The sequence below is a fragment of the Trachemys scripta genome, chromosome 2 (genome assembly GCF_013100865.1).
Source record: "Trachemys scripta elegans isolate TJP31775 chromosome 2, CAS_Tse_1.0, whole genome shotgun sequence".
Lineage (NCBI taxonomy): Eukaryota > Metazoa > Chordata > Testudines > Emydidae > Trachemys > Trachemys scripta.
The window spans coordinates 61,944,806-61,967,617 of record NC_048299.1 but is presented as its reverse complement, the minus strand read 5'-3'; the positions used below and the strand labels follow the sequence as shown (position 1 = coordinate 61,967,617).

The window sequence follows — 22,812 nt, the reverse complement described above, 5'->3', positions numbered from 1 at the left end:
AATTAATACTCTTTGCTGCCTCGGAAAGTTGGTGTAGTTGTCTTTGACTTACAATAAATACCAAGATGAAGTGGTTGTGTCTTGGAAAAGGTACCGTACATAAATGCAACAGTGATTAAATTCACAGAACAAGTAAAATCTTATTTGAACTTAGGAAGCTTGATCAGTGCTAATGGTTCACCAAGGATGAGATTAAAAGAAGATGTGCGTTAGCTACAAGTGCAGCATAAAAGATGATAAAATTATGGGCTGCTAGAAACATTACATTTGGTACCAAAGTGAAATTTTATCAAACTAGTGTACTAGCAGTAGTCTGTGGTCTGGAAGCAGTTACATTTAAAACAGACATCAGAAGGCTGAAGGCAGTAGAGATGGGAGTTCTTCAGAAAATGGCAGGTGTAAAGTGGAATGGTTTTAAGAGAAATGAAAATAGAAGACATGTAGGATGTGAAGTCAGGGTGCTGGCTGCAATCAAAAAGATTACTATTGTAGCGCCCTGTCTCCACCCAGTTACCTTCTTTAATGCCAATCTGCTTACAGGCTTTGATGGACAGGTCTGGATCCCGCTACCGATTCAGCAGGGTGTATCTTCTTTGTTTTTTCCTATGAATTTATTTGGCGGTGCCTCCACCCCTCTCGCTCCTTCCTGGCAGAGTCACCAGGGCAGCTTGGGAGGAAAATTCTAACCACAGGGTAATTCCCACTTACTTGCCAGATAGTTGGAGACTTCCAAGAAATAACACAAACACATACAATATATTCAACATAATAATTATATTAAACAGGAGACAAATATAACATAACAGGGTAAAACACTACTTTTAGGGTCACCAGTGCCCATTCTGATAATACCTGTAACTTTCCCCAATCCCGTGACTTGATGTAGCAAATGTAAGATTAGCGTCCCATTGGTATGCTTACTTTATTGGGGCCCTTGATGACCTATGACCACAAAATTCTTCTCTGCAGTGGTTTAGCAGTGTGGCTGACTGGGTTCAGTACAGCCCAAAGGACTCACAAGTGGGAGAAGATGGTAAAACCCTCCACAGGTTTAATATGCAGCAGGTTATAAAATCCCCAAACCCTTACTCCCTGGCTTGAGGACACAGTTCAGGGAGTAGGGGGCCCCCAAAACAAATTCCCTGACTAACTAAAAGATGGTGCACTCACAAAATCCATGAATGATCCTCAGATTCAGAGATGACTCCGGACTCCTCAGTCACTGCAGAGGGGCTGGCAGGGATCCTCTTCAGGCAGGAATCAGGCTGCTTCGGTCCCAGGATTTCCCCTGACCACAAAGGGGTGCAGGGCTCAAGGTGCAGATTACACAACTGTACTAAAATCCAAACTGTAGTCTCCTAGCCCAGCGTCCAGACACACACACAGCAGGCAGCAGCCTTGAACTAGCAGACAGAGCAGAGCTGACCATGTGGTGACTGGTCTCACCTAGGGAGCTGGAGGGCTAACTCAGCCTGGCTGGGGAAGTTTCCTAGCAAAACTCTACAAACTGGGAATCATCAGTGGAGAAGGAAAAGCCCAGCTGAGGGATCTTGCTTTCAGGTCCCTGGAGGCCAGTTCTCAGGGGGAACCCTGCATGCAGGCCTGGGACTCACCAGATCCCCACTCAGCCAGTCCTGCCCTTCACCTGGCTGGCTCCAGACTGACTCAAAAAATGGCTTCTCCCTGGGAAGGGCTTCTCACTCCCTAGTGGTTGCTGGGCAGACTCTGAGTCTGCCTTGGCTCTCCCTCCCTACCAGGAACAGTGTGCCTCTCCCTGAGCTGCCAGCAGACAGAGCCCCAGGAATCTAGGTAATTTCCTTGGGGGTTACACTATGGTAGGGATACTACAAAAAACAAACAGATTATAAGATGCCAAAGAAAATAATGCAAACACAAGGCCAATCATACCTAGAGGCCAGCCACCAACTAGATAGTGGGATATTGTATGGAGGGACATGTCCAGGCTGGGCTTAATAGAAGAACAGGTTGTGGAGAGGAACGAGCGGCACGCTATACTGCTCCTCATGTCTGCAAAGATGCTTTGCGATGAGATAGGGTGACCAGATAGCAAATGTGAAAAATCGGGATGGGGGTAGGGGGTAATAGGAGCCTATATAAGAAAAAGACCCAAAAATCGGGACTGTCCCTATAAAATAAGGACATCTTGTCACCCTAGGATGAGAAGAAGACTACTTAACTTTTCATTCACTCTTAGTATATTTACAAACTTCTGACTGCTGACCTGAAGAATAAAGATCACAGTGGAAGCTTCCTGTGTGTGGGAGGGCTGTGGAGGAAACCGTGAGCATGCAGCCCAGGAATGAAGAAATGGGGAAACTACAAGTACGTCATCTCTTCAATAGCATTCAGATAGCAGGAAATTCATTTTCAGAAGACAGAAATATTCCACTCTCTCCTCTATGCCAGGATCACCCAAAAAAGTTTGGTTTGGAATGGGAATAAAGTGCCTTCATCGGGGATATGTTGTGAGGAAGATAATACTCAAAAGATGTAAGAGACTTCCAGCTCAAGCACTAAAGATTCAGTTCCTTGCACTCTCTCTTCTTTTTGTTCTCTTCAGGTTCTTACACTGCACCCATCACCATAGTAGCTGAGTGCCTGTCCTTTGTATAAATGAGCAGCTACATTAATCAGATCAGCCCTTTCCATTAAGCTAGGCTAGAATGTCCCAAATGTCTGAAGAGTGCTACGGAGGCTCTGTGATACTGAATTATTGGCAGATCCTGCTACGTTGATTATTTGATTACTCTTGTATTCTCCAATAACAGCAATCACATTATTGTGCTAGAGCTTTCACCCGTGTAGAATTTAGGACTGGAAGGGACCTCCTTGCACATCAAGTCCAGTCTCCTGGCTATTGCAGGCAGCCGCATCATATAATCCCCTTCATAAATGTATCAAGCTTCATCTTAAAGCTAGTTAGGTTGTTAGCCTTCAGTGCTCCTAGTAGGAGGCTGTTCCAGAACCTCACTCCTCTGATGGTTAGAAACCTTCTTCTGTTAGGAACCAACTCTTGACTGGGAGATATATATATATATATAAGAAACAAAAGTGGACAAATGAGACGTTGTTTATGCCTTATTTAGCACCTTCCTCGATTTCTCTCTTTGTTGTGTTGTTTTTATTCACTTACAAATACAAAATGACATATGATACATAAGCTAAAATGGAACAAATAAATATGGGACTGGGTGGCTCAAGGGATTATTAGTGAGACAGGACCTTTTCCTTTAAAGTTGCAGTTTGAGATGTAGTAATGACCAGTCATTGTTATCACTGAGTGGCTCGTTGGTGGTCTATCTCAAATTAATTGGTAGCTTGATTTTATTATTTATGTTATCATAGCACCGAGGACCCCCAGGAATGGACCAGGACCCCATGGTGCTAGGCAATATGCAAACACAGAACAACAAGACAGCCCCTGCCCTAACGGGCTTACAGTCTAAGACAAGAGGAAACTGATGGACACAGACTGACAGGAGAGTATAAAGAAATAACCTGACAGTGTTGGTCAGCATGGTAGGCTGTGGTCTCAGGCCTCATCTGAGAGCCCATGAAGTAATGGATAGGTGGAATACTTTCTTACTGCTAAAGGGGATTAAAAAAATGAGGCACATTAGTAGATGTAGGGAAGCTTGTGCTACTGACAGGATGAGCCTATTCTATGGGTGTGAACAGAGGACTTCAGGGCAAGCCATCTGGCAGTTAACGCAACATACACTAGAAAACATTGTATACTGTGCTTTAAAAAATGGAACGGCAAAACAGCCAGCTTGTTTGAAGAGGTGCAGAACAGGCTGTTCTGAACTTCCCAGTTACATCACTAGAGGGCATGGTGGGCTGTAGAAACAAAACTGCTTCTTTGCTTCTGACCTGACTCATATTTTCTCCTCCTTTAGTGGCATCATTGAAACTGCAGCAGCAGAGTGACTAGGCCGAGTAAGTGCCATTTACAAAGCAAATATGTCTGCTTCCTGGGTATTTAGTTAACTTTAAAATGTTGTCCAATCTCTCCACAACTGTTATATATGAATCCATATAAGTGGAATGTAGCTGTCCTCCCATGCCAGCCCCTGAGAGCCACAGCTCAGGCACTGAAAACATTTCTCTGTATTAGTGACTATTTTGTTTTCCAAAGCCAAGTGTAGTATCCGTTTAATAGATAATCCAGGATCTAGCAGGGGAATACACCTTGCACGTGCAAGGGAACGGGCTCCATCTAATGGATCTTTTTCATCTGTAACTAACCATGACCCTAAATTCCTCCTTAGTTTCCTCTAACCCACAAGATGCTTCTAAGACAATTGTTGCAGGAGCTGGTTCTGTCCAGTAAAACCCCTATCTTAGACAAGCAAACAAATCTTCCTGATATCTTGTAAATTAAAACTTAATTTTGTGACTTGTATGCATTGCCACATGGATTGGTGGTATTGGTTGGGATGCTGCTGAGAGGAGCTAGGTGGATGACTGGGTCTAATGAAGGGTTGAAGAGAATGATAAAGGAAAAGCAAACAGGCACAGCCTCCACCGGGTTTATGCTCACTTTTGACAGGTAATTGAAACACAATAGGGGAGCTAGTCACATTTAGCTGCTGGTAGTTGACTGCAGAGTGTGGAATACAGATCTGAAATCCTTCCCTTCCTTGTGAAGATCTGGGATGCACAGCTGAGGCTTGACTCACTGGTGTAAACCAGAAAGATTTGGCAAATGGTTCACAAAAATCTCAGCTGATTTCAGCATGAGCTCCTAAACCTGAAAGGAGGTGACTTACGCTTGCATAGGTCTTCTTCACAAAACATTCACACATCTCTGGTAATTGCTAGCTGCCCCTCAAGTCATGAGAGTTGGCTTTTACATTTGTCAGTAGGCACTAATAGGACCCTAAGAACTTGAAATCTAATCATTTTCTTGAAATCCGTTAAAAGAAGTTTCCCAGATACTACACCAGTTTCTGAAGCCCCACCCCCAATCAATTTTTGTGGCTTTGCACACTCCGTTCCTATTAAAAATGTTTTTTCTGTCTCATGTTTCTAAGTCAAAACATAAGCAAGAGAAGAAAATGACTATGTAAAAGTAGGAAGAGGAATGAAACTGATTATGCACAAAGTGGTGTCAAGTGAACAAAGTAATGAACTGAAAAAGAGACATTTTTCCCCCTCATCTCTTGCCGTTATTCTATCTTGGGCCACAAATACTGAAAATACTTACACACATGCTTAAGGTTTAGATACTTGAGTAATCCCAAAGATTTCAGTGGGATTGCTCTCATGCATAAGGTTAAGCACAGATGTATGTGCTTGCAGAATTGGGGGTTTAGGCAATGTAACAATGTTAGGGGAAAATCCAGATGGGGAGGTCCCCTTCAAAGCCGGATCCTGCTCCCATTGATTTTAGTAGCAAAATTACCTTTAACTTCAGTGGTAATTAAACCATAAACTCTCAAGCTTCTCAATAGTTCTGTGAAATTAAAAGGAAGAGGGCTGCCTGTGATACAATTATAATAATCAATGTACCCAATATGGAATAATGAAAATACAGTTCGACTAATAATAGACAATTGCAGGTCATTCTTGAAGTGCAATCCTTTGTGGTACTTATGAAAGGACTGGAGACTGGATTTCAGGGAATCCTCATTTATTCCTTAAAGGATGTGAATTCATTATGTTATGTATAGCTCAACTTTGACTTTAATTATGATTAGTTTTAAGGTATTTTTAATATAGACATTTAAATAGGATGGGAAAAACATCAAGGAAAGATGTGTGAATTTATTTTGAAAATGATTAATAACATTGGATTTAAAATTTCTTAGAAGAAGAAAAACTGGGACTTTAATTCCTAAAACAAAATGTTCCGATATTTGACCATGTATTTCCAGACCTCAGCCAAAGGGCTGTGATTAAGGAGAGCAACAGATATTTGTGAAACTACTTCTGTAATACTAAACACAAGTAACAGGAGTCAAGATTGCTACATATATTATTGTGATTTTGATTCTCATGTGTTTGGATTTTTTAATATCGCAAGCGTAGCATTAGGCAAGGATATCGTTGTCTTTATTACAATCAGGATGGTGTAGTGAAACGAAGAACTTTTTAGAGAATGAATATACTGTGGGGAAATTCAATAAATCTTTATAAAGGGAGAAAAGATCTTTTATGTGTATATAACATATAAATAAGCTTGCTGTGCATTCTGCAAATGTTGCCTACGGCTAAAGGGGTAGTGTATTGCAAATCAACAGTAGGTCCCATGGCACACTACGGTATATTTTATTGGGTTTTTACCTTAAGGTAAGGACTTTTATTAAGAATATACAAGCATGCACATAGCTAAATACCTTGTTTTTCACAGTGCTCTATACATAATATCTTTTATTTGCTTCATTAAATGTTGCTGTAATTAATGCATTTAATAGGAATCCAGAGGTAACAAATATAAAATTTACTGTGGTTTAAAAAAGCATTTTGGTTACTAGATTTTCCATTAGCAAGTGATGCTGAGTTAACGCCTCAAAATATTTTTGCACTCAGACCAGTAATCTGCTACTAAAACAGGTGATGTTTTCAGCAGTGTATGGGAAAAGAAATTCCACATAAATTACCCTTATGAAGGAGTTAGTATATATTTAGAGGAAGGCAACACCAAAGGGTATCTTGAAAATAATCCAAGGAAAAAATTACAAGCTTGATAAGTAGATGTCTGTATAAGTACTGGGGCTTGACGGATTGAGTTATTAGGTGTAGAAAGGTACAGTCTAGAAAAACCTGAACCATTTGAGTTTGAAAGTAAACAGTAAGCAACAATGAAGAATTGAATACATAAAAGTGCTCAAAGAGGGCCCCGTCCTCCAAACCTCATTCATATTGAGTAACCTCATTAACCTCAGTGTGAATGAAGATTACACACGTAGGTAAAAAACAGGGGGGGGGGGGGAATCCTATAACTGGGCAAATATTTTCCTGCAACTATTTTGTATGTAACCATATGCCTGTGTAGGCAATGGGACTCCAGTGATCCCCTTTGCCTCTGCATATAACCATGGTCTTACTGAACATTCATCTGCCTGCCCATTCATGTGACCTCTCACAACCTCTTAGGGAGGGCAAATTAAAAGATATTTCAGAGACCTGGGAAATATTGTTATAGAGCCTCAGACCTCAGTGGTTCAGGCGCCAAATTAGCGATCAACGTTACCCAAAAGAGCCACCTTATTGTGAATTCATTGTTTCATTTACTGTAGTACTATATATTCATATTTAAATAGTCTGACAGGAAATATTTAGTTATAATTCTCACAGCACAATGACTGACCAAGTATTATTTTCCAACTACAATTGATTAATAATTTAGTAAAACCATCCTGATTGGTTAATAACTTAGACTGGTTAATAATTAAATCCCACAGTGTTTTAATGTCATGTGCTGCAAAGAGCTGCCGGAGACACATTAAAGAGTTACTTGCAGGTAACGCGCCTCAGTCTGAGCATCACTGTTATAGACTATGTGTATGTGTATCTCTATATAGAATCTAATATAAACCAAGAGGCAAATACAATCTCAATGTTAAAAGCAATGACATTTGAAAAATCTTGTAAGATTAAAAGGTGGACACGCTTTGAAGAACACAAGTAGGAAGCCATGGAGCTCGCCTCTCTTTAAAGACAGGTATTACAAGTCCTAGAAAGGACTTGACTGACCAGTCCTCAGGCAGGCAACACTTGTCTGCCTAAAGCAGAGGCCTGGGAGGCCCCCAAGCTCCTGGCCCAGGAGGCTCGCCTCCAGCCCCTCCCCTGCTGTCCTCCCTCCCCCGCAGCCTCAGCTCGCTCACTCCGCCGCCGGCGCAATGCTCTGGGTGTCGGGGCTGTGAGCTCCTGGGGCAGCGCAGCTGCAGAGCCTGGCCTGACCCGGTCTCTGTGCTGTGTGGTGGTGGTAGCAGTGGTGTGGCCCAGCTCCAGTCGGGCAGCACAGCTGTAGCGCTGCCAGCTGCCGGTGCTCCAGGCAGCGCGGTAAGGGGGCAGGGAGCATGGGGGGTTGGATAGAGGGCAGGGGAGTTCGGAGTGGTGATCAGGGGGCGGGGGTGTGGATAGGGGTTGGGGTGGTTGTGGGGAACAGGGGGTTGAATGGAGGCAAGGGTCCTGAGGGGGCAGTCAGGAAGGAGGGTGGGTTGGATGGGGCGGCAGGGGGCAGTCAGGGGCAGAAGTTCCGGGGACGGTCAGGGGACAGGGAGCAGGGGTGTGTGGATGGGGCAGAGGTCCCGGGGAGGGGAGGGGCAGATAGGAGGTGGGGGCTGGGCTACGACCCCCTCCCCTAACTGGCCCTCCATACAATTTACAAAACCCGATGCAGCCCTCAGGCCAAAAAGTTTGCCCGCCCCTGGCCTAAAGTCTTCAGGATGAGGCTTGATGCAGTCTACTAATAAGAGCAGGAAATTGAGTGTCAACCTTTCTGGGGTCTATTCTTCACTTTGCCACTGAAGAGCTGTGGGATTTGGGACAAGCCTGTGTGGGTAATAACATTTGCCTAACTCACAGGGTTGTTGTGGTACTAAATTACAGTTCATAAAATGCTTCATGAAAGGCAGAATAGAAAGGCAAAGTATTTATAGTTTTCTGTCTCTTGCTAGCTCTGTGGTATCAGTCACATAGCGAATATTCCAATAAGGCCACAAATGGGTGATAGAATCAGTTTTTAACATCTCCATTTCTCCCCTTTGATAGACTTGGATTTTTGCCTGTTTAGCAGAGGTCTTTAATACCAGTGCTGATCCAATTACAATTAATCTTTTTCAATCCCCTTTGAGCGGTTTGTGTTTTAAAACTCTCCTTGGCTTTTGGTTATAGCTGCTGTCTGAGATTAAGTGAATAGTGTCGGTAAAAGTTCCTTTTCTGTGACATTGATGGGCTTTTACTGCTTTCGTATAATGTTTTAGGAATGGAGCCTTCCGGAAAAGTACCCGCTGCATTCCTAAAGCTGTCAGTGATTTCAGGGCGTTGGGAAGAGAGGGAGTTTTATACTTAATTTCTGTTTGGATTGAATGGGCCCCACTTATCCCATTCCAAAACTGAGCTCTTGAGCAGGGGCCACACTGGATGTCCAGGTGATCCAAACAGCATCATCTCTAAGCATTTCCAAACCCCACAACCTCTCTTTTCTCAATGAATTCATTAATGAAATAGAAACACTTTGTGAGAGCCTCTGAAATGTTACATGAGGGGAGTGGATTACACTGATACTAATGCTCGCCTGTTGGAGAAAAGAACCATGTACAGTTTTCCTTCCGTGCCGTCAGACACGACAGACAGCTGAGGAAACCACCCACATGAAAAACGACTGAAAGTTTCATTGAGCGTGCTTAGAAGTGTGGTGCTGCCACAAAAGGTGACTGTGTAAAAACTGCAGCTTCTTGCTTAATGTCTGTGCTCTCTGTGTGTCTTCAGCATCGTATCTACTGGCTTGCATTAAAAAAATAACTTTTAAAACTAATTTTGACTATTGTCAGCCTTGCAGAGCCACCACAGCTCTGAAAAAGATTGCTGGATTCCATTGCTAGTTGTGCACCAGCGCCAGAATTACTTACCCACTACAAGAGAGACAAGCTGGGTGAGGTAAGATCTATTGAACCAACTTCTGTTGGTAAGAGTCGGAGAGACAAGCTGTTGTGCTTTCACAGGTACTCAGAGTGACTAGCTGTCCATTACACCTGTGCAATCTCGCTGAAAGCAGAAGGTTAGCATTACTGTACCAGAGGACAAGTTCTGTCTATCAGAGGGTTTTCTATAATGCCCATCCCTATTGTATATAAATCGGCTCACAGAATCTTTATTACTAGTGATGATGTATGAGAAGATAAAAGCCTCCCTTAAATCTCAGTGCTTGGATTGAATTTAAGACCTGGCAGTAAATAAACCCCCTAAAATCCCCGACTCCCTTTGCTTATAAAGTGAGCACCTTTAGTAGGAAATCACTGAGAGAATAAACTGCATGTCATTTTTGTAGTCACTTTTTACACTTGAACTACACTTCAGTTTATTTCTCCCAAGGTCAATATTAGGCATCTCCTTACCAGATACACTACAGGAATTCCAGTAGGGCCATCAACTGGAGTCATCATAAGGTGCGGCGATAGGGGTGGGCAATGGACACTGGAGGCTTGTACAGTATACCCTTGCTATAACACCCTTCAAATAATGAGCTTGCCCCGGATCCCACTTCGAGCCCTGCAGTTGTGGTGGGGGCTGTCAGCCGCCCCAGACCTCTTTCCCCCCGCTGGGCAATAGGGCTCTTTTGCTATAATGAACCCCTAGCTATAACGAACCTGAGAGGTTCATTATAACGAGGGTGTGCTGTAGTGTGAAGCTATATTTATTTTATTGTCTTATGGCATGACGGTGGACATAGTGGGGCTTCTAGTGCCTGAGCAGAATGAGAGACAGCAGGGTGTGTGTGTGTCCCCTTAGGGAAAATAGTGCCCTGTTTGAATTTATATTTTGATGCCCCTGGCCCACGCTGCCTCTCTGGGCTCCCCACAACAGGTCAGAAGCCCAAGGGAAGGCTCAACAACAGGAGGGTACCAGAGGGGTGTGGTGGCAGGAGAGCATGGTGACCTGAGTGCCCCAGAAGTCTGGGGGGGAGGGGACTGTATTTTAGTTCTGTGTTTGTACAGAACCTAGCACCCTGGTCTATGATTGCAGCTTGTAGCCGCTACTGCAGTACAAATTATTAAAAAGAATAATTTCCCCTCAAAACTCAACCTGTTCTTGAATTAAAAAACCCTTTGTAGTTTCAAAATTTCCAATCGTGACATTTCATTCCAAAGATTAAGTTTTCAGCTCAAAGCCTGTGGGGTGCTAAAATGTACACACTTTGATGCAAAACTTTAATGTCATGCAAAGGGAACTTTGGGGAATGTTTACATTATGAATATCTCATTTGCAAAATTTCTCTCTAATCCACGCGTGCACGCACCCACAGAGTTTGCCTTTTTGGCACAGCCTTATTCAATAACAAAACCTTTTAGTAGATTGGAATTAGTGCTGATGATATTCAATGAAGAATCAGCAATTGTAGGCCTAAAAAAGTGACTGAATGAAGTATTCCAGGCAAAATGTTATTACTGCACCTAATTATAGAAATCAGTGTAAGCCAAAGGCCCCGGCTTCAAAATTCCGTTTCTCCCTTTATTTTTTTTTCTCAGCTCAACTTCTTTAATGAACTGAGCAGTTCTGGTCAAGTATTTTTGTTTCATTTAACTCCTCTTGCTATCAGATGAATTCAGTGCCCTGTAAAAACACCTGCTGATTTTCCCTGAGGGTTATAACTTTTCAGTAGGGTGTTGGAATGCTCAAATCCCTGGATCCCCTGCAGATTATACCTCTTTGCTGCTTTCTGCATGAGTGGCCACTTCCTGGTTTGCTTATATCTAAGACTAGTCTTGATTGGTCTCAAAGAAGGTCCTTGGAGATTGGGCTAATCAGGTTCACTAATAGTCAGACTTCTCTTGGTATTTGCTTACATAACACAATCAGAACACGTCTTAAATATTTTATCAGCTTTAAAGGGTCATTTTCATAATATGGCATTACACTGCACTGGAGCACACAAAGCAGGCTGGAGAAAAGGGGACTTAGTGCACTGAAGTAAAAGAGCTTCAAGTACATGGCCCAACCAACCCGTATACCTTATGTTAAGACAAATATCCCCACTGCATACAGTCAGTGTATAAAAAAGCTGTAATATGTAATGTAACAAACAGCTGGATTCAGCACGTGCCCCAAATAACTGGACTGTCTCTCTTCCCCTTTAATTAGTTGTCTGACTCTTTTGTGAAATTATTTTCAATCCCATTCCTTTTGCTTTCCTTTACAGAGTCAGCCCTGCGTGTTAATTACTGCATATGGGCCAGGTTCTCAGGGTGCGGCACTGTAGAGGAAGTAAAGTGCAGTTTCCTGATGCTGAGTAGTTCTACACTGACCTTGGCTTAAGCATAGACTAGAACAGTCTAGAGGCTGCTCTAAACTACTTAGCTGGCTGTCTGCCAGGCAAGGCTAACTGGAGCACAGCAGGGTCTGATCACACCCATCTATTGGCACTGTGGGATAGCTGACTATGCTAGACCTATACCCGTTCTGTTGGGGAGGGGGTGGTTCCCCTATGCTGGAGGAATCTACAGCCAGGGGGGATGGTTGCTTGCTAGTCCTTTTGTGCCTACTGAGCAGCAAAATGGGTCTGCATTGCTGCAGAGATTCTGGCCTTGTGCACGGAAATTCACCCGGTGTTGCCTCCTTTCCAAGGCCATTTCTACACCCACAAGTTGGACAGATTTAACTAATTGGCCTAGAACCTTAAGCCAAATTGCTACAAGGCCCCTGTAACCTGATTTCAGGCATGGCCACACAAAAGTGTTTGTACTGATTTAACTAAATCAGTTTCTAATCTCATTTAGCTAAATGGATACTACTTGTGTAGACAAGGCCTTAGCTTTAGCTCATGCCCTCTCATTCTCCTATGATAGCTTTGCATCTGACCACACCTCAGACTTATGCTGGTCATATCATCACATGCAATGTAATACCTACAAGCCTAACTTTTCTAAACTAGTGTGGCTATAAACCCCCAGCTTTGTTGGTTTGTTGTTTTTTTTCCTGTAACTTTTCTCATTCATCCTGTACTATGACATCCAAAATCATGTACCACACCCCAGGATTGGGCTCCCAGCCCTTTTAGGAGAATGCCATGGTGATTTCCCCTTGCTTCTCCTCTATTTTTTGCAACTACATATAGTTTACTTTCCTAATGGTGCTAGACAGTGAACCGGTAGTTGTAGGTTTCTTTCCACTAGCATGCCCAGGTCATTTATCCTGGTCAGTGGTCGGTAGCTTACAGTCACCTTGTCCTGCACTCAACTCCATTTCTGTTGAGTCCATGAATTTGCGGTGTCTGAACAGAAGGCAGTGTATATTTTTCTTTTAATGTTATTTTTTTCACTCCAACCATCCTTACGTCAGAATTTTCTATGGACGATGCAATTGCAGCTTAGCAACATTTGGCTCCATTTACTTCCAGATCCAGTGTCCCATCTCTTTCCTTCAGGGCCGGCTCTAGGATTTTTACCACCCCAAGCAAAAACAATTTTGGCCGCCCCCCTCCCACGTTTTTTTCTTACCCCACCCCCGGCCCCGCCTCAACTCTGCCCCTTCCCCAAATCCCCGCCCCTTCCCCAAATCTGCCTCCTCCCCCCAGGCTCTCAAGCCTAGGAGGGAGGGAGGGAGAGGGAGAAGCACCGCGTGTGCCGCGGCCACTCGGGGTCTCCCCCTCCCTCCCAGGCTCTCAAACCCGTGAGGGAGGGGGAGATCCCGAGCCGCCGCAGCGCGCAAATCAGCTGTTTTGCGCGCCGCGGCCGCTCGGAATCTCCCCCTCCCTCCCGGGTTTGAGAGCCTGGGAGGGAGGGTGAGTGAGCAGCGGCGCGCGAGCGGCAGCAGCGGAGGTGAGTTAGGGCGGCCGGGGCACATTTTTAGGGGCGGCATGGCCTGCGCCAGAATGCCGCCCCTAAAAATGTGCCGCCCCAAGCACCAGCTTGTTTTGCTGGTGCCTAGAGCCGGCCCTGCTTCCCTTCCTAAGTTTCAGTCATCCTCAAATTTATACGCCCAGATTTGTGGATATTCATTTGGGTATATTGTGATCAACTTATTGCCTCCTCCTACTCTGGTCTATAATCATTCATCACTGGTCTTGGGTCTCTTGAAGTCAAGTGACATGTTTCTCCATTAATACTGCAGTTAGCAACTGCATACAATATAGTTAGTCCTTTATGTTGTACTGTACTGAACACCTTCCCAGAGGGGCGCTGGTACAATTTGTATAGTGGGGGTGCCAAGAGACATTGAACCAAACTGTAAACCCTCTATATGATGGAAACCACTTCAAGCCAGAGGATGCAGCAGCACCCCCAGCCCCTAGTTCCAGCACCTAGGCCTTCCTAACATTTAAATGAACAGTGGGACTTAAAAGCGTCTTAATCAGGCAGCTGAGGACAAGAGGGGTGTATTGTAGGGTGACCAGACAGCAAATGTGAAAAATCAGGACAGGAGGTAGGTGGGGGGGGGGTGGTAGTAGGAGCCTATAAGAAAGACCCAAAAATCAGGACTGCCCCGATAAAATCGGGACATCTGGTCACCCTAGTGTACTGGCACAGACAGAGGTTATTGCGAGGCAGACGGGACTGAAGCAAAATACAGTGCGATTTATCAATCTTTGGCTGGTGGAACAATCTCTAGGGAACAGCTGCTGTAAATTAGAGCAGCCCGTGGCTAATCCAGTTTGCACTTAGAGTCAGATTGGGTCTCAGCTGCCCCCCGGATCAAGGAAGGCGCAAGCAATATTGAGATTATTTTTAAAAAGTGTAACTTTTTATTAGATGTATGTTGCATGGTGTAACATTGAGAGATGAATCGTAACAGTGACTAGTGCAGAACAGGAATGAAGACAACACCATCCGGTTTTGGTTCTTTGAAGGAAACTAAGGATTGGGCTGTCTTGGACCGCGAGACCTTTCAATAAGTACGTCTCCTAGCTCATGTTGTCAGGTGTAAATATAATCACATTGACAGTAAGTCTTGTGATGTGTCTTCATCAGAGGCCAGCTATTTTTAAAGGTATGACCCTGCTTTTTAGTAATTTGGGCACTAAACATTGCAGTCTTGCTGGACAGGCAGAGGCTAAACTGTGGCATAGAGCCCTGCTTTGGGGTCAATGCAGAACAGTCCTGCCTTGCTAGGAGCTCCAGGAGCCATTATGTCTGGGGAGCACAGTCACTGTGTCATCCCTAAAGAGAGAGCAGCATGTGCCCTGCATAGTCAGTGAACTCTGAAAGTCATTGCAAAGGGGGTGGGGGTGTGCTGCATGGCCCTAACTTCTCCATGTCCCTTTTTGGGGTGGCTGCCATTGCTGGTCAGGATCAACCTTTGGAAAGAGAGAGAGAGACAGAGAGACAGAGACAGAGACTGCACTTGTGACTGACCCTGCACAGAGGGAGGAGGCGCCTTGTGCATGAATAGTGGGGTTGGCTCCCCGAGTTAGAACTACCTGCTGACATTCAGATACAGTAACAGAGGACCATAAGCAAAGTCTTCTCAGCCTTTCAGCTCTTGAAAGAGCTTTCTCAAGCTCATTTCTTACTGGAGTTATTGCTAGGCAAGCACAGGAATTCCCCTGAAGCTGGGTTTGCTGCTGCAGAGGCAGGCTCACCCCAACTTTAAATGATTCAGATATAAACATTTTACTGACAAGGAAGAGTAGAGGCAGCTCATACAATTCTGCTGGGATAAGGAGCATACATAGTAGTTCAGGAGAAAATTCACCCCTGTGCAGAAAGCTCATGCAAGGTCTAGAAACACTTCGGGTCCATCTACACAGCAACCAGACTCCTGCGGCTGGCTTGTGCCAGCTGACTTGGGCTTGCTGGGTTTGGGCTGGAGGACTGTTTCATTACTGTGTAGACGTCTGGGCTCTAGGACCCTGAAACATGGGAGGTTCCCAATGTCTATGGGCTAGCCACGGATTTTTCTTTGCTGTGTAGACTTACTTTTTGAGGCCTAGGGTAGGCCCTCTGCACAGGACAAAAATTCAACCCTAAGACTTGATCCTACAAGGTGCTGGGTGCCCTCATCATCATTGGGTTAAATTCACCTCTGTGTAGAGGTCCAGCATGCAGCAGTTCAGCACTTGAATCCCACACAGGGCTTACATGCAATGTCAGACTTATGCTGGGCCTCTCCACAGGGATCAATTTCTTCCACTGATGTCAGTAAATGATGAGGGGCTCAGCATGTTGCAGATTTGCATCCTTCAATATCTCCACCGCTGAGAAAGCTACGAAAGAAATGCTCTGCTGACCAATTTAGCCTATTTCAGGCAGGTTATCTTCTGACACCCCCCACGCTGTCTTCCCCCCCCCCCATTACCTTCCTCGCTCATATAAATGGATGCAGCAAAACTCGAGGCAGTATTTGCATTTGAGTGCTTTATTATATTGGAATTGCAGTGATATTAACATTTGTACAAATGCACAAAATCTTGTCTCTTCTAGCTAGAAAGAGATGTAAAAATCTGAACTAGTTGAACAGTTTCAATGAACGCATTGTCCATTTGTAACAATAAATGTGTTCAGGACGCAACAAAAAGCGTAACATAAAATTAAACATATTAAATGCCGCAGCATGTATTTACACTTATGTACCAAAAAAAAAAAAAAAAAAAAAATTCTCTCCTTCCAGTGAGGAAGGTGGTTACTTTACAGAATAAAACAAACAGACAAACACAAAACCTTTAGTACAATACAAACAACCTCAAGCCCAAAACTTAAAGTGACAGCACCTTTTTTTTTTTTTTTTTAATATATACCTATAGACTTCCATAGTTTAGGCTTACTCCAAGCAGTGCTAAAAGTTTCTTTAAAAATCAATGTTCTTGTATAGTAACTATATTTAAAAGAAACAACTGATCAGTGTTTAAATTGAGCAATATATGGAGGGGAAGCCCATGAATATGGATTGGGAAGTACCTGGGTCCCAATCCTGAAGTCCTTACTCAGGCAATCAACATCATTGAGTTTTGCCCGAGGAAGGGCTGCAGAAATGGTTTGCCTTTCAGAAGTATCTTTCTGAGCCGTGGTAAAAGTTGTCACTGCCAGGGATCTTTTAGCAGGCTCCAGGGAGAGAGGGATGGAAAATCCATTTCCCCTCAAAATTTCCCTTTACTATCAACACTGGTTTTCCCCTCCTCTTGTTATTTTTCTTGCAATCGCTGGAAAGCTACAATTTTCAATGTGTGAAGCAGACTCAGAGGATAATATTTTGTTTAGAGATGTGACAAAAGGCCAACGCTACATTATAAAATAATACAAAGGTTTTGAAATGGTTCTGCATCATAAAACTTAACATAAACAATGTTTAGCTTGCATTAAGACTGGGCCTACAGATCCTGTATACCAGATATTACACACTGGTCTAACTATAACTGATCATAATTATTGATTCCTAGCCAAGGAAAACCTTGGAAAGGGATAGACTTCCCATGCAGAGAATTAATCTTTTAGCCCACACTGACATTTCAGCCTTACATTGTCTTTAAAGTTTGCTGAAAAGTAGTTTTGAAAGGTATGGAAGACTTACAGAAGAGAAAACAAGCCCTGGAAAGCAATTTAGCTCCAAGCATAAAGCCAGTGATAAAAACCAGATAACCACAAGCAGTAGGAAGGGGTCACACGTGAACACAAACTTTATCATCTTTGGTGACTACTTCAGATGAATGAGCTTTTTTCCACAGGAGATTTTTATTCCTTTTGTTTGTTCTTAGGTTTTAGTCTTTTTTTATTTTAAAGGTGCTGTCCCCTATTAAGTTACGAGGCAACATTATATTTTATGGACTTAAAATTCAAGCACATTGTATGGCCATTGTTGTCGCTGCAGATCAATAGCTACCGTGGGCTGGACAACAGTCAAAGGGCAGTATAATGCACAAAAGAGCCAGTCTCCTGCCATACAGTATACAGGACACTTTGGTTCTCAGGATGAGATAAACTATAAGTAAATATACCTTTGATGCTGCCTCACGTACTTTGCATAATAAAACATTTATATACCATCATGAAGAAGGTGTAAAGTCTAAGTCATGTTGCAGATTGGCTGCACTCAGCTTCTCTTAGCCGTCCTCCATTTGGGCGGGTCTGACAGACAAACGGTAGATATGCCAACAGGGAAAGCATATAAATGTATCTGGTGCAAATGTTTAAATGATTCAATAAGGGAGAGCGAGAAAGAGAGCGAGAGCTAAAGTGCAATTGTAAAATAATATAAATAACTGAAATGTAGAACTGAGATATGAATTAGTCGTAACTGGTTTTGTTTTATAGGCACTGTTTAGTTTTTATTTATACAAATTAAAATAGTTTTTCTTCCCCCTCCAATCATTTTATCTGATATATAATGAAGCTTCAATGGTCTAAACTAAGCTACTCAACACTGCTTAGTAAAAGCCAGAAGGGGCAATGGTAAGGCAGTATAGTGCAACTCACTATGTAATATTAGAAAAGAAGCAAGAATGGCATTAGATCTCCATTGGTGATATATAATCATCCTAGTAAAGACAGGCTTTCCAGTTTTATGTATTATTTCCCTTTAGCTTACCTGTGCTTTCTAAAATGAGAGAACAGCATTTTCAAAAAAAGAGGAAACAAGTGTAAGTTCATAACTTTTGTTGTTACAAAAAGCAGATGCTGCTTTAAAGAAAACAATTAATCCTAGGAATTTCTGTACAATAGACCTCAGCAAACCTTTCCATCTTAGATGGATGACTTCCGCTCGAGACCCTAAAAGATTACGATACACATTCACCTAGAGTAGTTTATTGCAAAACTAATATTGTAACTTTAAAAAAAACCAGATTCCATACAAGAATACTGTTCAAATGGAATGTGTTAAAATAACATTTATTAATAAATACTTTATAAAATTCTATGTGAATACTACATTAATAGATTCCTGTTTAAATTTTGCTTTGGTCCTCATGAATTTTCATAAATTCACTATATACTTTTTTTTTAAAAAATGTGTTGTTAGCTGCTAAAAAGCACACTCTATGCTAACTAAAAGGCTGTTTTAAACACTTAATATTGTTGCTTAAAAAAATACAAATCCCCCAAAAGACAGGTTTTTGACAACAGTTACAGCTGGTTTTGTTAGTTAACAGGACAAGATCAGTTAACATGCTAAAATCCATATATATTGAGGCAAGTAAGCACCTGAAATTGAACCATTGACTTTCCACTATTCAGAACATGGGCTGCATACATTTAGTTATACTGCATGAATTAACTCCAAACAGCAAGAAATTCTCTACATCCTCCTCATCATCATTGTCCTAGAAACACAACATGATAGCACACAAACTACTTGTCTCCCACAGGCAGTGTTATGAATATGGCTTGCATAAATTAACTCAGGGGGACGAAATGTTTGAATCACAACACAGCACTTTGGGGAAAGTATTGCATTCATCCATGGCTGGGCTTTCCAACATACTCTTTTTCAATGTCACACAGTGAGTGATGCTGAACATAGAAATGTTTAACATGTGGATGCTTCATTTTGAATGAGAAACGTGGCCAGGATAATCCATCTGTACTGTTAACTCCCATGAAATAAGGCTGGGGAGCCGTTCTGATAGCTCACTGGCAGTGACTTTGATGACAGCTGCAATAGGTTGAAGAAAGGCAGGTGTGACACATAGTCTCCAGTAGTAGCCCAGGGAAAACTAGAATTTATCCTTAAATGAAACAGCACAGAAAATGGATTTAGAATACCAGAACTTAAAAACGAACAGGAGATGTTGTCTGGAGAAGACATAGGCCCTGTTCCTGCAGCCCTTCCACATCAGAGTCTCCAGTGAGATGACTTGTAAGGACTACTTGCCTAAATAAAGGCCGCAGGGTCAGTCCTCCAAAAAGCAAGTATATTTTAAGCATGATGGAAGCTCATTTGTTGAGCAATGAAAGGTAAGTGGTATGGTTGGTCCTTTTACTGATATACCTAATATCAATATGCTGCATGTTGTTTTGGCCTGTGAATCTTGCACTTAGAGTTACAAGAAGCAATAGCAAATAGCTTTCATCCTTTACTTATTTCCACATCACTAATAACAATTATACCTATAGGCCAATAGTATAGCGAGGAGACAGTTAATTATAATTACACATTTAGGCAAATGCATGGTTGGCTTGCCTAGTTAGCATTAAAAAAAGACATAATTGAGCTATATATAATACACATCAGTCAAACTGTCAAGTTGCTGGATTTAACAAAACTCAGCCAAGATTTTTTTTTTTTTTTTTTTTTACTGTAGAGGCTTTCAGTTTAACAGCTAAATATTTCAGCTGAGTCTGAACAAAAGTAAAACCAAATCCGAATTCTAGTGCAGTGTAGCTCATTTGTGTTTCTAATATTATCAACCGTTCTTTTATAATGTATTTAAGTGCTATCCATGCAAAAAAAAAAAAAAAGTTAAAACTAAATTAACACTATGATGGCATTTTTGGGGACAGGGATTGATGGTGAGGCATGAAATTTGGACCGATAATACCTGCTGTTTTTTATAATGGAGCTTCAACTGGAACTTTATGTTTAAAGGTGTATATTTGAACAAAAGTTTCCTTAGTAGCTATGAGGAAGCAAAACCATTCAGCTATTACAATTGGACTTTAAAAATGAATTACAGATTCAATATTTAAAACATTTTAAAAGTATATGTTTGCTAAAATATAATAGAAAATCCTTTATATTTGTTTTTTTCTTAATTGTTTTGGTTCTTAGACTATATAATCAAGTCATGATCTATACTGTACACTCAAAATTCTTCTTCCAAAAATATTTGCATAAATGGAAAGAGAGTTGTTTAAGAATACTGATAAAAAGTTAACTGAGTTACCAAGATAAAAACGAATTCAGAAATGATGATTCATGATCCTTAGAGATTGCTTTCCCTTCCAAAATGGGCTCTAATCACTACAGTGCTTCGTGGGGGGTGGAGGGGAAAGGCCTTCATTTGTTTGGTTGTTGTTTCTTTAAATAAAAACCACCCTTTAAAAAACTATTATTCCTCTAAAAACAATTAAATGACCTTTGAGGAAAACAACTCAGCTTGAGAATGAAGAGTGTTTATCAGTAGAGTATTTGCCAGGAGTAATGTTAATTAGCATTTGTTTTTTAAAAAATGCAGTCACGAACATTTATCACAAAAGAGTAAGAGCCTGGTCCTGCTCCCATTGAAGTCAATGGGATTTTTGCCACTGATTTCAGTGGGAGCAGAATCAGGTCCAAACATACTGAAAAATAATATAACTAACTGGCTGTTATCTACTGTGCTCTTAATGTTTGATTTCCCATATGTGACTGGTACTATCTCAGGGTGAAAGTCACCTCTGTGCAGAGGGCCAGTACAAGGCCTACAAGGCCTAAGCATTCAAAATTGGGCTTAATTAGGATGTAAGAAGTGCTGACCTTCTGCACAGGGTAAATTTCACCCACAGCATATAGCAGACTTTACAACATTCTTGTAGCATACAGCAGCTAAAAAGTGCTTTAATGTCATCCTGGGATTGATCCTCAGCTAGTTAAATTAGCATAATAGCATCATTTACATGAATGGAGCTACACTGATCTATGCCAGCTAAGGATCCGTCCCACATATGTTTAAAAGATCAGCTGTGAAGAACTGGTCTTTTCCTGGTAGTTAACAATAACCTATTCCTCACTGGTCAAACTGATTTAATGGGCTATAAATGAAATATTAATCTTAGGCTATTAGCAGCTGATGATGAAACAATGTCACTGGTTTAGTGAGTAGAACCTTTCTGAATTATTATATACTACATGGCTTTTCTACATTAACAATTGGCAGTGTAAAAAACCAGTTGTAATAAACAGGTGTGATTTGCTATCCTTGTACTCTGCCATGGACATTTACAACAGAAGCGTGCAAGGCTCCTTCCCCCTAGCACCAGCACAGCTGGCTTTCAATCGTGCATCACCTGTGGCTAAACTACTTTCACTGTTTATTAAAACACTAAATCAGGAGCATTAAACTCCTGCATATTTCTTTTTTAAAAAGCAAAAGTTCAGTGCAGCCCAGCTGTGGGTGAAGGGCTATTGAAAGCAGTGACCATGCCAACAGTTTTTTTTCCCACAGGGAAGGGGGAGGGGAATATAGGTTGGGTATGAAGTCTTTTCTTCTTCATTAGTATTCTCAGAAGAAAAAAGGAGAAGGGAGACTTGGAATGCGAAGACAGGGGGGGAGCTTGAAGGAGAAAGAGCCACGAAGTTTAGAGAGGGAAGATGCAAGGACAATTGAAGGACAAAAGAGAGAGCTTAAATAGAAGAGGGACAACAGGGAAATGAAAGAGAAAAGCAAGACAAAAGGGCATATTACCTGGGTTTGAATTTGTTCTGATATCCATGTATTATAAAACCATTCTTTTCTCTGAAAGAGGTTCTGAATACATAGTGGGGTTCTGATGATATTGCAAAGCTAACTCACTTTCTCATGTGCTATCACCAGACTCCCTGAATATCTATATAGCCTAATTATTCCTAGTTACCTATGTATGACTTTGGCTAACAAGCTGCCGTTTAACAAAACTCCATGATTCTGAGGCCTCGGGCTAGATTGGTAAGAAGGAAACACAACTATGTACAGAAACATTTCCATTTATAAACAAGTAACTGGTACCAAAAAATTGGAGAAAGCACCAAAGCATTTCCCAAGCTGATAGCATATTAATTGCATAACTCCCTTTTTGTAACTAAGTATAAAAGGCATATTTTAATAACTATAAAAATGAAAGCCAGAGTCTTCCAAGGACTGAGGAGTCTTCCAGGGCTGAGTTAGTGTTGAAAATGTCCTTAACACAAAGGACATTTGATTATGCTACCACTCTCCCATAGCAGTTTCTGACCAATCCGTTTTAAAGAATTGGGTTCATGTCTGTTCTATGACTGGCAAGCTGACTGAGGGTGGAGCTTCCTACGACATCGCTGACGGAAGAGGAAGTTGTAATGGTATTATGCTGGATGACTTGCTGTTGTGAGCAAGCTGGGACGGGGCTTGCAGGAGGACTATTCTCAGGACCTGGGGAAAAAAGAACACACACTAAAATGATGTGTACATGTCGAATGCCTGTGATGTATTACAGTGCTATTAAATAGAAGATGGACCACCAAGGATGCAGTCCTGCCAAC

The 22,812-nt window shown here is 42.0% G+C and overlaps 1 protein-coding gene across 9 annotated transcripts in view; it reads right to left on the bottom strand.

Moving 5' to 3' along the window:
- Positions 1-16,025: 16,025 nt before the first annotated feature.
- The window catches only part of CREB5 (cAMP responsive element binding protein 5), a 350,697-nt gene continuing 343,910 nt past the window's right edge, over positions 16,026-22,812 (bottom strand). For 7 of the 9 annotated variants that reach the window (XM_034760699.1, XM_034760700.1, XM_034760702.1 and 4 more), the window contains one exon: positions 16,026-22,702. In XM_034760699.1, the coding sequence (XP_034616590.1) occupies positions 22,539-22,702 (164 nt within the window). In that variant the 3' untranslated portion in view covers positions 16,026-22,538. The remainder of the gene's footprint in view (positions 22,703-22,812) is intronic. The other 2 variants (XR_004644468.1, XM_034760703.1) reach the window with 2 other exon arrangements.